Raw genomic sequence first — 17668 nt, forward strand, 5'->3', positions numbered from 1 at the left:
AGATCATAAAGGTTCATCTGAAAAACAGATCGTTCCCCCTCCACCCCATCCCATGTGGATTTTGCAGACCACGCTGTCAGTTCTCCAACATTATTAGCAGGCAAAGGCTGTGAGCTCCTTTCTGAGTGTTGTCTGTCACCCCAGATACTGGGGAGACCCTTTCAGATAACAGAGACTTCATTCCTCCATCTCTAGAGAGGTTTGGGCTGACGACAAAAGGCTCAGAAGCAGAAGCGTTGGAGATGTGCGGGTTTTGTGAACTGACAGCCCGCTGTTGGCCGAGCAAAGCCGTCTCCCTCTCTACCCTTGTTTGGAAAATACTCCGCTCTCCGCAGGGCACTGGCGAGTGCCCTCTGCAAAAGGTGGCGGCAGAGGGGCGGCTGCGGTGCCAAGCCGCTGCCGGGCGTGCTGTCCTGTTGGCTTGGCAGGGGCTGGGAGGCCGTGGCAGGCTGGAGCAGGGAGAGAGGCACGGGGAACACTCTTGGCTTGGAGTCTGCACCATGCGCTCTTGTCCAGAGAGCGGCCGGGAAGATCTTCTCCCTTGGAGGTCCCTCAAGCAGCCAGATAAACTGCACTGCCCAGGATGTGAGGAAAGATTTAGGATTTATGAACATTCGCTAAAGCCAAATCAAACATATTTGTTTTGTGCTGTGTTATTTGTCAAAATGACATCATTCTTCATGCTGATAAACAAGGGAATTCTGACTGCGCCCTGGTCTGAAAATGCCACGCTTTGAGTTTTAAGATGTTTGCTCCGTGCAGTAAGGAGCTGGATGGAGCGAGTGGGGTGACTTCCAATCCTTGTCGTGAGCCTGGGAAACCACAAGCACACGTGCAGTCACTTCCCGCTCCTGTATAAACACAGAAACAGGCCAGCTAATGATCCCTGAGACAGTTTCACTAATTCCACAGGTACGAGGTGTGTCTGTGGCCGAGGCGTTTTGAAAAGCTCAGGATCCTGCAAGGCCAAGCTGCTGGTGCAGCGGGTGCCAGACTTGCAGGCCACGCTCGCCGTGGTGAGCAGCCGCTTTAGCCATGGAGGCAGGGGCTGAAGCTGTCCCTGCCGTGAGGCGGGCGGACAAGCTCTAAAAATGAAAGTAATTGCCACCTCTCCAGGCACGGAGCGCGGGTGTGAGGGAGGAAACACAGCTTTCTCATGCCTTCCATCCTGTGGCTACGTAGAGCCGAAACAAACCGCAGGGCAAGTCCTGCCGGCCCCAGCACATACCGGGTGCCTACGGCAAGGCGTGGGGTCCGGGCCAGGCCAGCGGCTGCATGGGGCTGGGAGGACGCCGCTGCCTTCCCGCAGGCTGGGAGAGGAGAAGAGGCTTCTCTGCCGCGCCGAGCACGTGTGTGTGAAAGCCAGGCTGTAATAAAACGGCTCTCCCAACAGCAGCCTGTGTGTTTTCTGCTATGCTAAGCATTACAGTAGTGAAGGCAGTTAAAGTCAGCAGCATGAAAATTAACATTTAAAAAGATAGTCTATATTCCTTAGCAAAGCACTGCTATCTAAACCCAACCGTTTGGGCTTGGGTACGAGAGGAAGAAAAAAAAAAGATTATAATAAAAAATAGACTGCAGGCAGAGAGTGAACAGTTGCCGTGACCTTGCCTTTTGTATGCCATTACACAATTCAATGGCAGTCCACTCAAACCTTGCTCTCGATCAATATCCTATTAAAGCAGCACAAAAAGTCTCTATAAACTTAGTGGTTAGCTATGTTTATAAATGGAACTCAGCATAATTAGATGGTCAATAGCAGGCTGTACTTGTAATTTTAAAATGAACATCACACATTTCATATCTGTTGCATTCGGCAAAGCCTTTCGGAATCTAACGATACAGTGTGTAGGAAACAAAGGCCTTGCAAAAAAAAAAAAAAAACAAACCACCCAGCTCCCCTTTCCTCTCAGCGGCACGGCACAGCGCGTTTCCCTTTGTTTATGGAGTCACAACACAGGAAAAAGTTTATTAGTCAAATGTCATGTTTCTCCCAGTTAACCTTAAACACATTATCACTTCGCTGGAGTGGTACACATGTAATGATCTTAGTCACATCCCATTTTATGTGAAAATAAATACATAAAAATGGAAAAAAGAGAAACGAAATATTAACATCACTGAAAGAGAATGCCGTATTCCAGGGAAGACAAATGCCAGCCTGGCTGGTTTTATTTAGTGGGTTTCCTGTTCTGTAATTCAATAAATTTTTCAAAATAAATATTCCAATTGGGTTAAGTCAGAGGGCTTTTTGTTAATTTCTCTGTTATTTTTCTTGACATTTCGGGTGAAGAGTTGAGCTAACAAGCTGGCAGCAGGGGCGATGCCGCCCTGTGTCCCCCGAAGTTGCACAGTGCCCGTGCTCAGGCAGAGGCACCCACCTTCCTCATCCTCCTCCTCCTTTTGGGTAACCTCACTCCTCCTGCCCCTCAGAGCCAGCCAGACCTGTCCCGTATGGGCAGGGGTATTTTTTGTGGTGCCAGCAGCTGAGATGGGAGCAGAGGCCGGCCTCTCTTTCCTTAGAAACCCTGCGAACATCAGCAGTCTGGGTGTCAGGGGAAGAGGGGTCCTTCCTCCTCGGCCCGTGCCCTGGGTCAGATGGCATCTTGATGCCGGCACGTGGGTGGAGACTGTTGTTTTGACTCACAACTGCAGTTTCTGACATCCTTTCCTGTTTGGGAGATGTTCCTGAGCTATCAGAAGGTCACTTCACCGCAGAGCGTTTCTTAGTGGGGGAAACGGCGTGTTTTTAGTGTCGGTGGCCTGGCATTTCTGCGGCGTGTAAACAGCCAGCTGGGCCGGAGTGGGACTTCCCAGCCACGCTGCCGCTTCGTGTGGGCCCAGAGCCTGTTCCCGGGGCGTGGAAACAGAGTTATAGGGGGGTTGCATGGTGGGTTGTCAGATGCTACAACGAAGAAGTTTAATTTCGACAGAGTTTCACCACGGCTTGCACCACTCCCATCCCTTTGCTGCAGCCTTTGCAGGGAATCCTGCAAATAAACGAAAGCTTTCCCTTCCCATCAGCTTTCCGGGCCGGTGCGAGGTGGACAGTGCGCAAAGGCAGTGTGAAAAGCCGCGTGGAGCAGGCTGGGATGTCTCCCGGCGCCCAAGCTCCGCTGCGTTGTGCGGAACGCGGGGGTGACTAGAGGAGGCGCGTGCCAGGCGGCGAGCTCCCCGCAGCCGGAGCCCGGCGCAGGAGGTGCGAGGTGTGGCCCAGCTCCGGCGAGGCCGAAGCTGAGACTGAAAGCACGCAGGGCTTCAGCCAAATTCCAGCTGGGAATAGGAAGGGACCTTCCACCATGCAGACGAAAGACATTAACCTCTTCCTGGCAGTCTCAGGGTGGGCTCTACCTGTCAGCGTGTTGGTATATATCAGAGGTGGGCTTTGTTTTTTAACCCTCGGGTTGCAAACAGGCTCTTGAGTGTGGCAAAACGGCCCGTCACAAAGCATCCTTCGTGTGTGCTACCCGGAGGGAAATTACCGTGCGATGAGCCCTTTCTGCTTTGTGCTGAGTTTACACAGCGTTAGCAATACGTTGTTCCTACCCCACCCCTGCTCTGGAGATACATTGCATTTTCCTATAGGGCCAGTTCAAGGGCTGGAACTGAAACACCCAGGATTTGGGGAAAAAGCAATAAACAGAAAGTGGGTGAGAGAAAGAAGAGAAGCGTTATCCACATACTAGTTTTTCTTCCGTATCTTTTTGGAATAAAACTGTTTCATAAATCTTGCATTGGCTAGGAAATTCATTGTGCCCCAGAAAGAAATGCTGCTTTAATTTAGTGCTTGCCTTTTTACGTTCCTGTTTGGAAAACAGCATGCTTAACCTGTAAGTTGGGCTTTGGAAGGTAGAGGGTGCAGAAGAATTGATCAGCAAAGGCTTTGCAGAGCACAAATCTGCTGGCAAGGAAGTTGCTGAAAACTGTGGAGTAGATGCTGCAGAGAGTACCTTTATGATTGATTTCCATTCAAGTCAGACTGACTGCAGTGTGGTCATTTTTCTAACCCATAACTGCTCACACTGCAGCAGCCTGCTATCTGCAGGGTGTCTGAATTATAGCAGTCCATGTCCGTGTTACCTTTTACACAAATTACTTACACCGGTTTCTTTTTCCATGCAAATTCATCAGTTTTACAGCCTCTTGTAGCTGCTGTCAGGAAACTGTTGCAGAAAGCACAGATTGATAAAACGAGTTAATTTTACTATGCTTAATTTTTCTTTCTTTCTGTTAACACACCCTCTCATAGACCCAGTGTGCAGGAAGCGTATGAGAGTTAAGAGAAGATAACAAAGGATTTGAGTGTTCTGCTCATAAATTACTTCCCAACTTAATTCCTTTTAACGATCATTCCAGATTTTCTCAAGTTTTAATGGCGTTGTGTATTTTCCGTCCCGTGCTTTTAAAAGTCCGTGGCTATCCAGGCCGTCCCCTTTCTGTCTCAATGGCTTTCTTAAAAGATCCTTGCCAAACAACAACTAATTGTCTTGTGGGGATGATGAGGCAGCTGCAAAGCTACATTATTCCTCTGTCAGATCTGACATTGCGAGCTCCTTAAGTCTTGGGGTGAAATACTGGCCCCGTTACGGTCAATGGCAGCCCTCCCAGCAGCCTGTGTTTCAGCCCAGACATGTTAGCTGGGTGATAGAAGCTGTCCTGTCTTCATTTCCTCGCTCCTGCCCCGTCGGAGTGAAAGATTTTTTTCATGTTTGAAAATGGGCCAGGTTCTCAGACCAAAGATTAAACTTGGCTCAGCATCCTTGTGTGGCATTGAGACTGCTTCGCCTTTGTTGCTGGGAATCAGGGCTCTCAGACGATGCGTTCCAGGCCAAGCCTGTGTGTTTTATTGTGCAGTGCGTCCTTTTTTCAGGTGGCTCTGAAATGGGAGAGAAAATCATGATCTGTAGTTATCGGCTCCCCAAGTTGTGCTGTCCTGTAAATAGCACTGGAACAGCGACAGTGGATACGGTACCATTTCCAGTATAGTGCTGTTTCTTTGTGAAATGCATTATCTGTTGACTTTAACATTAAACTGCTCTGTTCCTTCTCTGTTCCCAGAAGAATGCAGCACATGGAGTTCATGGGCTTGTGTCTGCAAACTTCAGGGTGTGTAGGAGTTCAATATGTTTAATGTAAAACTAAGGCTCTAGGACAGGGAAATTAAAAGTATCCCTGTCCCTTACAATAAAACTTGGGTGCTGGATAAGGTAATGAGAGGTGAACAGTGGAAGCCAACTGCTGGATAAAAGTTTTTCAGAGTCACGTGTCTCTAGCTCTGATTTAGCTGGAGGAGAGGCCAGAGGAAAACTCAGATGCTCACAGGCAGAAAAGAACTCAGGTTTTCTCATCTGCTTTTGTAACCTCTGTGCTTGTGGATGCACATCACGTAAATACCCAGGGCCCTGAGGTGTTGTCCTGGTTCTGGCTAGGATGGAGTTAATATTCACCTGAGCTGGGAGGAGAACTGGAGCTGGTGGCCCCTATGGCTGGGGCGCCCAGCTGGGCTAGTTAACTAATGAGCCAACAGCTGGGGTGAGTTTACCCAAATTGGCCCAAGGGCTGTTCCATCCCATGGGACATCCTGCCCGGTGTATCAGTGAGGAGGGTGCTGAGGGGAGCCTCCTGCTATGTGGGAAGAAACTGAGTGTGGAGATTTGTTGTAAGCCATTGTAGTGTATTTGTTTTCCATCACTGTTTTGTTTTCTTCTGTTATTGCTCTTAAATGTATTTTGTGTTTCATCCCAACCCAGGCATTTTTGCTGCCTTTTGTTTACCAATTCTCCCTTTTGTCCCACTGGAGGGTGGGGGAAATGAGAGAGAGACTGTGTAGTCTGGTCCTGACCAGGGCTAAACTACAATAGGTGTTGATTTCCCTGCCTACACTGCTTATAGATTATGCCGAGCACACTGCAGGGATGATGAAGCCTATTTGTAACTATGCCAGTAAATGCAATGTTGTCCTAAAAGCAAAAGCAACAAGCTTCAGTAAATGTTAGAGTGACAGCAATAGAAAAGCAATGCTTAAAGAAAGTCTTGCCATAATTGTTTTACTTAAAAAAAAATAAATCTTTGGAGGAATGTAAGAAAGAGTCTGTATCATGGAAAGTTGTATTTTTGATAAAATATACATCTTCTTGATTGCAATGCCAGTTACCATTAGCATTTCCTAATTTCCACGTCCCACCTGTTCTCATCCTGAAACTAAACAAACTCATGAGGAAGAAGAAAGTGATTTTTGAAGTGCAATTCATGCCTGGTTCATGTGACTTACTGACTGCAATCTCTTTTGTTTCCCCAGCACCGATAGCTGCAGGAACAGGCCCTAATTTCTCCCTCTCAGATTTGGAAAGTTCTTCATACTACAGCATGAGCCCAGGAGCAATGAGGAGGTCTTTACCTAGCACATCCTCTACCAGGTAATTTAACCTCTGCCTACTAACAGGATACTTGGAAACCCAGGCCAGCATCATTACTCATCTGGGAAAGTAACCATTAAATTCTTTGACAAGCTGCTTGGGGGCCTCAAGATGCGAAGCTGTTTTAAATTCACAGAGCTGAATGTTCAACCACATTGCTGTTAAAGTTCTTTTTGTATGTACAAGCTTCGAAGAAAAACCACTGCACTGACTTGCGTAACTTCTGGCTTGTCTCTCGGTGTATCAGAAGTTCCACTGGAATTGCTGGAGTTTCACTCGTGGCAGAAGAGAATTTGGAGCACATTGAGATATGCCGCTTTCTCCTAGCAGGAGAGTCTTAAGAAAGACTTATATGCATTCTTTACCATTAAAAAAAAGTATTATCTCTGAGACTACCATTGTTTTAGGACCTTGGCCTATAATGCATTCTAGTTTTCACGTAATATTTAGAAATTTGTGAGTGAGTCTTTGGAAAACTGAGTTGTTATTGCTGATGACTACTCAGTCTGACTTTGATTTTGGCTTAGATGCCAACTATTGAACAAGGATATTTTTTATTTTTCACCTTTCACTTTAACCATCCATGAGATTAGATTTATAAACAAGCCCAGTCACTCTAGTAGTCTTGAATACTATTAAGGAATCAGATAGATTCGCTCCACCCCCCCAGCCAAAATAGATCGTTTATTTCAAAGACATGACAAGAAAGTCTGACTTCAGCCCAGTGTTCTATTACGTTTTTATCTCAGTCTGCAGTGCCACTAGCTTTGCAGTAAGCAAGTACACATGTAAAAAGTCTCTATAGTTTGAATATAGCTGTTGTTTTTATTTAAAAAAAAAAAATCTTTAAAGAGAGGCTCTTAGCAATAATTTCTTAGAGGTCACAGTGATTGGAAGAACATTCCACAGCTTGCACTTAGGGCGCACATTATGAAGCGGGGTGACTTCAATTCCCATTGCACCTCAATTAAAAACTTTGTGCTCGTTCTTTTTTGCCTATAAACTGTGTACCCTACAGCGCACGTCGTTAGCACCATTCTCAGGTAGAGTTTACTTGTGAATCCAGAAGCAAAAAAGTGGGGTTATTAATGTTACTTAAGAGCTCAGTTGTTGCTCTTCTATTCTTCTGCAAATAACTACCACTGATAAGGAGCTAATTATAAACAGCATGGGTAGTTAATAACATGGTAATATGTTTGTTTTCCTCTCATTAGGCTGTTACCAGTCAGAAAAAAAAAAAGTTATTCCTTTAAATACACAGACTCAGCAGAATTATTGGGCGGTAATTATATTGTATGCACACAATTTCCCCTATTGACACATAACAATTCTCTAAATTAAGGAATGGCCAAACCTGCATTCCACGCATACCGCAAGACTTATTCTTCCTGTTTCTCACAAACGGATTTTGCATACCCGCCAGCTCCTACCTGTGCAGAGCTTCGGGTGGGGAGCTGCGGAGCGCCTGCAAGTTTTAAACCAATAGAAACTGCAGTGGAATGCTTTCTGTCTGTTAAATCTGTTCCCCCTACACAGAGGAGCCTGTTCTTGAATGCCTTAAGTCTTAATAGAATACAGATTTGGTGAAAAAAAAAAAAAAAAAAAAAAAAAACTGAGCTGACCCAGCCTTGGAAAAGTACTTAGTAGAGCGATTCTCGGTAACGTCCCCACGCAGCCTGTACAACTCATTATAGAAAACAGAGCCAAGCTGAGCGTCTTTGGGATCCTTTCCATGCAAAACTACTGCAGCCTGACTCAGGGCCCACCAGAGATGGCTGAAAGGGCTCTTCTATCTCCTGAGCCTTTGGTGAGGGTGGTGTGGTACCTCACAGGGGAATCCTTTAGCACTGACACTGGCCAGAGACACCTGCTGGGGCTTTTTGTGCTTGGTGGCATACAGTTGCAGAGTGAAATGCTTACACTTGTAGGATAGCACGAGCATTTGAACTAAGAATGGATTCTTCCGTCATTCACTTGTCTACGCTGCTTCTTAGGGGACTGAAGTCTGGGTTAATTTAGTGGCTACGGTTAAAAGATTGAAAATATAAGTTTGAATTGATAAACAATTTGTCTTTCAGAATAAGCTGTGGGAAAATCTGACAGTTAAAATAAGTCTTGTGTGTTATTACCATATTCATTCAAATTGCAGAAATCACGCAATACAAATTAAATTCTTGCCTTTTTAGTGGCCTCTGTGTGCTTTGAAAAATGTCCTACTTTCTGATCCGTAAAAGCCTAAATGTCAGACTATCTTCTAGTTAAACTAACGTGTTTAGGAGTTCAGTCTGGACTCTGAGAGGTTGTTTTGTATCTCAGTGAAGCTTAGTCAATGACAATGAAGCAAATGAGAAACAAAAAAAAAAGGATGCTGAGAGGTTGGGTGGGCGGGATGGCTGTGCCAACTCGCACCTTCCCCTTCTCAGGGCCCTATATCCCGTTATAGTTTCCATAACCGAGTTGGTCTCAAACAGGGCTACCAAGATACGTCCCAACAGAGTGTCTTTGTTCTTATTCATACATACAGTATTTAGTGCGTGTTTTTACTTTCTCAGCTCTACAAAACGTCTCAAGTCTGTGGAGGATGAGATGGACAGTCCTGGTGAGGAGCCGTTTTATACAAGCCAAGGGCGCTCTCCAGGAAGCGGCAGCCAGTCGAGTGGATGGCATGAAGTGGAGCCAGGTAAGCCACAGCTTTCGGGAGCCCGAGAACAGGATCTTCAGTTGCTCTGTTTTGTTATGCTGTAGAGAAAGGTGATCAATTCTAAACATCTTGTAACTTCTTCTGAGAAAAGGTCAGTCTCATGAAAATACTGTAGTGGTTTTATTGCTCCTGCAGCTGTGAATGTTTCTGTAGTGTGTCACTTCTGTATTTTGGCCAAATATCTGAAGTATTTAAATAATGCAGCAAAATATAGGCGGTCTTTCTCTGTCAAAACGTCCAGATAAAATTCTGGGATAGCAGTGACAATCGCTTAGCAAAAAGCTGTACATGTCTTGACTGTGCCCTACAGTGATACTGTTTGAATAAATATCCCTGAACTTATATAAGGTAGAAGGACTTTTCAAGCATTATACAACACTTGAGTTCACTTAGTAATGACCTTTAAGAGACTTACAGAAGGAGTTGTTTTATTAATCTGTAATACCATGAATGTGATTGGAGGCTTCATATCAAAAGAGATATCGCTGGTGTTACACTTTGTAAGATTTAGGAAGCAGCTCTTCTGCCTCTTCCCAGTTAATTTTTGTGTGTGATCTTCCTTGTTGATCATCTTTTGGGTTATGTTATGTTACATACTTAACTGTCCATTGATGACTTATCTTGATCATCTGGGTGCTTAATACTATTGAAAATATTTTTCCGGGTCAGGGCTACATGCATAGGTGAAGTTAATGCCTCCGTTTTGGTTGCAGCTGAGTGGTCAATGTTTAATGCCAATAAAAAGAACAGAAGTCTTATTTGCTAGATGAAGGCAAGCCGTGCTTTCATCTTTAGCCTCCCAGTGTTTGAGAAGGCCCTCTAAACAGCCCAAAGGATCTTTCGCAATAATGTTTTTTTTTTTCTTGTTTGTTTGGATTTAAAATAGTATGGGTTTGGTTTGTTTAGAAACAACACATGCTTGTCCAGGGCCCTGTGTATAATGAACTATACAGCACAGAAAAGTAAAATCAACCTGAACAGCATTAAAATCAGTTCTGTGGGCACTTGGCCAGCCACCTATATCCTTCATCATGTAGGAAACATACCCACAGCTTTCTCTGGAGACCCTGTCAAACAGCTGTCCTTTACAGCATGCCCAGAAAGTCACCAAATTTGGGCTATTCCAGACTGGGAGGGGACTGATTCCTGTGCCTGGGAGCCCTTGGAGGATCCCCTGCCAGCTGCCCTCTCTCCTCTAATGAGGAGGAGCCAGCTTGTGGGCCCTTATTGACTGCAGATGTGGCACTTTGGCAGGAGGAGAGGGTGGACCTGCAGGCAGACAAGTGCCAGGCTCCCCGTGACTGCCTTGCCGCCGCCGTCCCCAGGGCTCTGGTGTTTTCAGTGAGGTGTCCTGCTCCGTAGGCACCAGAGGCTCTTTTCTCCATCAGCTCCAGGCTCCAGATGATGTAAGGCAGAGCTCCACAGTGTACTAAACCAGTCTGCTCACGGAGCAGCAAAAACACAAACAAAAGCTCAGTGCGTCTTGAAAGGGAGAGATCACAACCTCCTCTGCAGACACCGATGGCTAAAAGCTGACAGGGTCACTGCTTCTACATCATTGTCAGATAGGGGGCTAACTCTCCCCAAAGTTTGGGGTACTCATTGTTAATGGCAAATGTTCTCCATTTGTGCAGCTGCCAGAGGTTGCCTATTAATTTTACTGTCACTTCTGGTGGTTTTCCTCACACATGGTCATTACCTGTGTCTCATCCAAGCCCTGACTAAAGGTGGCACTGAGCTGCTGAGCTGGGCAAGGGATGTACCTGCAGGCTTACGCCTCCAAAGCACCTCTGCCACTCTTGGCGCCACTGAGTGCCCATCATGAAGAAGCACAACTGCCCATGTCAAACTTCCCGAGGTGCTCAGAAAGGCAAGAACAAGTCAGAGAAGAGAAGGTTTTTTCCTTCCTCATGACCTTCCTCACTTACTACAGAAAAATCCCAGATTCTGCTTAGTCTTGTCTGTAAAATGGCAGCAAATCACCTTGCAACATCAGGGACTTAAGCCAGGTACCACCTAGATATATCTCAGATTCACCAAGCTATCTATCACTGTCACAGCTGTGAAGAAAAAGAGCTTTATCCTGCCTGCGTGGGATGCACTTTCAACCCATCTTTATGCGATATCCACGCAGCCCCACCCCAATACTTCTGCCTTGGCTTTCCAGCAGCCTGTCCTCTGAATTCATTGCCTCAGCTTCTCTGGAAAACAGGGTCACTGAAAGAGCACGGCTGGCAGAGAGATTGCCTAACGAGCCACAGCTCGTCGGTGAAGGACAAAACAGTTCTGAAGTGCCCTTCCATGCCAGGGTGACAGTGGTATGTCACTGGCACAAGGTGCCTGAGGGACACATCCTGCTCTGGTGTGTGCGCAGTGCCCTGCCTTACCTCAGAAATCACACGTGGGTCTGATATTAACGTCTGGCCCTTTGTGTTTGACGTGGGTGCTTCATCTCCAGAAGTGTAAAATGTTTTATGAGTCTTCAGTGGAGCATCTGCCTAGAAAATATATTGGTCATCTGAAAGCCGTACAAATGATGTTAACGTCCCATATTACCCAGTAGCTTGCCGCAGCGTTCCTTTCTGAGAGGGGATCTTTGGAGCCTGGACCTGTTTCAGATCCATCCTTTCCGATGTCTCTCCTGTCCTTGCCGTTTATTTAATCTATGGTCAAAATGATGGCACAGTTTTAATACATAATAACCTCTGAGCTTCAGTGTTTTGGTTTTTTCTCAGTGAAATTCACAGTAGAAGTTTAAAGACTAAAACCGTCTTTTTGTTTGACTTGGCATTTCTTCCACGTGGTTCGTTTTCTGCTGTGTGGGATAATGCAGGTATCAATGGTGCAGAATAATGCTGGTTCGGAAGGCAGGCTGAACTTTTATCCTGTGCTGGCAGCGCAGCGTAAGCAAGGTTTCCAAACTCCATAATTAAACCCTGTCCTTTGGGTTACCGGCCAAACAATGGGAGGAGGAAATCAGACCAAGGAAAGGAAGCTTAGACTTGTCTGTGGGATAGCTGTTCTGGCTGGGAAGGAAAGTTCAGAGAGGAGCCAGCAGCCAACCTCCCAGCCCAGTAGGATCCACACCAAAGATAATAATATATCCTTTGGCTTTATTGCCTTTGAGTAGATTGCTTCCTCACAGGAGATTTAGATTCATGCAGAGATAGCTTCTTGGCCTATATGCCTTGACAAGTTTATGGGAGCGAGAGAATGAATATTCTGCCTGTGCATGTTGCATTTGCTTAATTCTGAGGTGTGCACATGAGAAAACGTGGGGACTCTAACGCAGGAGCAGGTGTGAAGCACCCATACAATTATGCACATGTAGAGACAGAGGGAAGTGCTCAAGGCACAGCGACTATGAAAGGGTTATAGCAAAAGATGTTGCCTGGAACAGTACGAGGAAATAAGGTCTGCGTGAGAGGGCAGATGAAGAAATGTTGCACTTGAAAGACAGTACAACGTAGAAGAGAGGGAAAATGAGAAGACAATTTTAGATGATAAAGAAGGGAAAAATCATATAGAGGAAAGAAAAAAAATAAAAGAACAAATGCCAGGAAAACAAAGATTTGACTTCCTAGAAAGGAAATATGAAATGGAATATGTGAACTCCTCTTAGAGAAAGAGAGCACTCCAGGCAGAGGGTTATTTACCGCCGGCCGTGACTAGTCGCTCTACATCTGCCTCCATTTTTTCTCTTGAACAAATTCCCTTTTTGGATACTTTCTTCCTGCTTTGCTTCCCTGTGATTGCCCCTGTAAGTGGTCTTTGGAGGGCAGGCTGTATACTCAGAACATATGTGCAAACTGGCAGGAGAACAGAAGAGGACAAAACCACTCTGTGTGCTATTTAGATTAGGCAGTGGATGCTTCCCCTGTGCCTACTCTTGGGGTCTCCGCTGCGTGCAGAATACAAGCTGCACCTATTGTCCATCCACAGTTCTTCCTCTGCGCTTTTCCATCACAGGCTCCTGGGGCTCGGAGCACCCTGGCATCCGGCTCACATGGAGACTTTGTTGAGTGTAGATCCTACGTGCTTCACCCACCAGCAACGTGACCTTTCAATTCCTGGCATTTCGGACCCATAGTAAAGAGCAGAAGACTCAGCCTTGTGTTTTTTACATCTAGATACTTCTTGCAAGGAAGGATATAGCACTCTCCTTCTACGTCAGATGTGACATCCAAAGCAAAAACCAACATTAATTCCACGTTCCTTGCACAGTACTCCTTGAGTCTCACATCCATTTACCTGCACTCGAAAGCTCCTGGGGAACTCTCGGGCCTAAAAAGGCTGGAGTTTGCCAGAAAAGATGAATTTCCTTTCACAACAGGAAGGCTTAGGAAGTAAAACAAAGCAGACATGTAGTAAATTACTTCTGCGTTTCAAATACCTTTCACGGTATCCTCCTTACCATTACTTTATCTCAGCACTTTCAGTACATAACTCTTGTTAACTGAGGAGAAGGGCAGGAGAGGATAAAGATGATGTTAGTAAGAAAATAAGGCAACATCAGACTGGCTTTGAACTCAGGCACAAAGCTGGCCCGTGTTCAGTTCTGTGGCAGCTCTGCTTGTAATGAGGGTAAGCCATAATTATAGGTATAAGTTTTTTAATTCCACAATAAAAGAAGATTGAGTTAATGTATATCAGTATTCCACTTATGCATTTTTTTAATGCATTTGCTTGATCCAGTCCAGGAGTAGTGTTCACTGCTCTGTCAGTCATTTGGTAAGGTATTTGCCAATTTTTCTTACATTTACTTCTAGAGCATGGCATGGAAAAATAGTTAAGATGCATATACAGAGTATCCTATTGGTTTCTTTACTTACATCTTCCTGGTACTTGTATTTCCACAAGTTGGTTTGGTCCCTAGAGGACAGTCATCCCAGGAAAGGTACAGGTTTGTACTCCTTGCACTTCTTGAGATACCTGAAGGGACAATTAGCTCTGCTTCAGTTGTGGTCTTGACCAAGTTACAGCACTGCACTTGTTTGCAAAATGAGTGGAGCTCTGTGGTCCTTCCATGGAAAGACTGATGGGGCTTTTCATACCGTGGTCATCCACCTTCCCCTGCCCCAGCTCCACCCCAGCTGTTGTGCTGCCAGTCACGCTGTGCTAGGCTCTTGTATGTCTTCACCTTGAAAACCCCAGGAACCAAATGAGACATTCAGGGCAGAAACCTTAAGGAATTAGTAATAACACTTGCACTGCATGATTGAAAGACATATTTATGGTTCCAGAGGCTCCTGAAGCTGGTAATATTATATGAACCTGCAGTAAGCAGGAGAGCTCCCTGTTAGGCTGCTGGACACATCTTTGGTAGTAAAGATGCGATTAAAGTCAGCCTCGTGACTGCTCACGACACCACTCAAGCTAATGCTTCTCATTCTCATGCCACCACCTATGGAATTGTCTGAAAATAATTTCTGAGCAATTTCTATGCAGCTGGGGAGCTGAGATGCTATTTTGGAGTATCTCCCTTGCAGTGACAGTGACCCCTAACTTAACGGTACTGTGTCTCTCCCCGTTGCTGGTTATGGAACAACCACATGCAGGGAACCAGTCCAAACTCTTGTTCCAATAACCCTTTTCTTAAATCTGGCATGGGCTTTCTTCTTAGTAGATTCTCGGCACACAAGAAAACTTCTCCATATTTACTAAGAAACTTTTATTTATCCCTTACACGTCAGAAAGATTCATTCAGGCATAGATCAGATGACCACAAGAGTTTGTTTTCCAAGTCTGTTTGGAATTATATCTTGGAAATGCCAGAAAAAGTGGTATAAGGGAGATCCTAGATTGTGTCATTTATGCATTCTTCGTGCCCTAAACACAATTGTTGCCTGGCACTACCGAGGAGTTAAAATATGTGCAGTATGTCCCAGCATCGGCGATGCAGGGTGCATCCGATCCATCCTCAGGCGAAAGCTCTGTGGGCTCATCAGAAGCCTTGATGCCCCACACTACCTTAGAGCTCAGAGAAGTTTCCAATGCTTCTGCGACATTACTGCCAGTGATTCAAGGGACTGACTGTAGAAAATAGGATGAAAAACATGAGAACCATGTATTATACAAAATAAGGAATAGAAAAATAATCACTCTTTACTGCAAAAACATTCAACTTTAGATCTGGAGTATTCAATATCAAATAATTCTCTGGCACGACTTTTCAGTGAGTTGCAGTTTTCACTGGATCGTAACTAGACACAGGAATTTAATGATCTTTATTAATTTCCTTAAGCTGAACCATTTGGATACTCACAGATCTATTTAAGAAAGAGGAAAACAAGGAAACGTCTCTTTTCCTTAGACCAGAGGAGGTCTACATCCAGGATCCCTGCCAATTATATTTACTCGGTGTTTCCCAGATGTGACATTGTCTTGCCCTCCAATTCTCAGTGTGTAAAGAAAAGTCAGACAGCACACTCACACAGCCGTTAAGATTGGACTGCCCTGTGCAGCAGCTTCATTACCTACCCTGCCACATCTATCAGCAGGCAGTAGTGCCATTTTTTCCTCCATTGAACTTAATATCTTAGGACAGTGGGAACATTTCGAAACCAGACAAACCTCCAGCCCACGGCATAGTTTGGCTCTTGACTGGGAGGTTGGAAACAGATCGTGTTTCACCGGTGGCCAGAGCATTTTGGTTTACAGCAGAGAGAATTTCATCAGGCTGATTTGTGCTGTTAAGCTGAAGAGATGCTGTGAGCGGTATGGCAGACAGAACCTGTTGCCTCCTAGGTTCATGCAAACTTCCACTGTTCATTGTCTCTGAAGAACTTTTCCTGAGCTTTGTTAGGCTGTACGCTGTGACTAGGACTCCTGCTCCTGTTCACTCCATTTCCCTGTTCCCATTCAGACCCGTGCTGCTTCTCGTCTCCAAGGCTTTATAGACAGTTTCCCACGTTTCTCCCTACTCTTACAGAGCCTTCCAACATCCTTGTTCTGCCCCAACTGAGAAGCAGAACACGCTTGGGCCGGTGCTACCTTTCATGCCTCCATTACATGGGATTTAACACGGCCCCATGTGCATGCTATTGCCTAAAAAGTTGATTTCAAGTGAACAGGTAGATGCCTGAACCCAAATGTGCAATGGGAGTGTGCTTCAAGGAACTCCAACTACTGTAGAATACGGAGCTTTTCTTAAATGTCTTTTTGCTTTCATAGAGTCCACGTGTTCCCTTATCCCTGCTCTGTGCATTACAGTATCCCATCAAAACACAAGCTGCCCAGTGGTTTTCAAGAACATAAGATTTTTCTTTTCTTCTAAGAGCAATAACACTTATCAACTTTTACTGAAACACCATATCAGCTCCTTGTCACCGGCAGTCTACAGTTCCTGCCGCTAAAAGTTTAATGCATTTACAGGAGCACTTAGGCATCAAGACTTTGATATCACAATCTGTTAGTCACAGGTGCTACATGATAGGTTTGTGTTAGCACATTATAGATCTTTTATCAGATACTGCACAAAATGTGTGTGTTTCTCTGCCAGGCAATCAGAATCAGACTGCCGCATAGCTGATGAGTTACTCACCAATATAAGTTGTTGTTTATTTTAAACAGAACTTTTCCAGAACTGCACCTTAATGGAAAACTTAAACTCCAATTGGTCCAGGCCAGCAAAGATCGAGAACTTAATGTGAGCCAGGAAAAATGCAGCAGGTCAATAGTGGTGCTTTGAGCGCTGTCTTTGGCGATAGCATTCATCAAGTCAAATGATTAACACTACTCGTTTGCTACAACAGACATAGTCATTTTGACAGCAACTCACCACTGGATCCATAGCTCAGCGTTTCTCTGGTGATTCACGTAGTAGCACGAGACCCGGGACAACACGCCACGCTGCTGGCATTGCTGCCTCAAAGTCATGGAAGGAAGTTAGAGGTGGGGAAAGAACTACTGACTGAAAATTCAGTTCAGATTGAAAAGTCCTGTATGTTTTCACACATCCCAAGGCTCTTATTTTTCCAGAAACTGGACAACACAACAAACTTGACCTTGGGATTCAGCCTAAACTGTACTTTCCATTTTTTAATAAAATTAATAATCCCATGCAAGTGTTAGAGCACATGCCTCAGCTTTGCTGTAATCCCCTGAGGAAAACACCCCTTCAGTATGGGCCCGGAGAAGTCAGTCAGTCAGTGTTATGGCTCTGCTTCTTGCATCTAATTCCAGATGTCAGGAAATGCATCATTGAAAAATGCCTATGGACCCGTAGGAGTTCTGAGTTTAAAAATGCAGAAAGTGTTTCACTTCAGATATCAAATTAAAGCTGTGGTTTTGACTGGCCTGCTGCTAGCCTCTTCGATACATGCTGACTTTAATAACCACTGACTTTAATAACCAAGTTAAGTTTAATAATAACCAAGTTAAGTTAACTTTAAGTTATTAAAGTCCACTGACTTTAATAACCAAGTTAAAAGCAAATCTGTGTGCTGTGACAGCCATAAGACCGCCTGAGCTATTTCTGTCTCCACACACAAGCAGCATCATCTGAATCATTTTTCAGATGGATAGGAAAGATTTAGTGCACAGAAAACTA

General features: G+C 45.0%; 1 protein-coding gene across 12 annotated transcripts in view; it reads left to right on the plus strand.

The window, feature by feature from the left end:
- Positions 1 to 17668, plus strand: part of NFIA (nuclear factor I A) — a 251718-nt gene that overhangs the window by 163859 nt on the left and 70191 nt on the right. For all 12 annotated transcript variants that reach the window (XM_086753345.1, XM_086753347.1, XM_086753346.1 and 9 more), the window contains 2 exons: positions 6299 to 6416; positions 8969 to 9096. In XM_086753345.1, the coding sequence (XP_086609471.1) occupies positions 6299 to 6416; positions 8969 to 9096 (246 nt within the window). The remainder of the gene's footprint in view (positions 1 to 6298; positions 6417 to 8968; positions 9097 to 17668) is intronic.

This window comes from Chlamydotis macqueenii, chromosome 8, assembly GCF_036417535.1.
Source record: "Chlamydotis macqueenii isolate bChlMac1 chromosome 8, bChlMac1.mat, whole genome shotgun sequence".
NCBI classification, from domain to species: Eukaryota; Metazoa; Chordata; class Aves; order Otidiformes; family Otididae; genus Chlamydotis; species Chlamydotis macqueenii.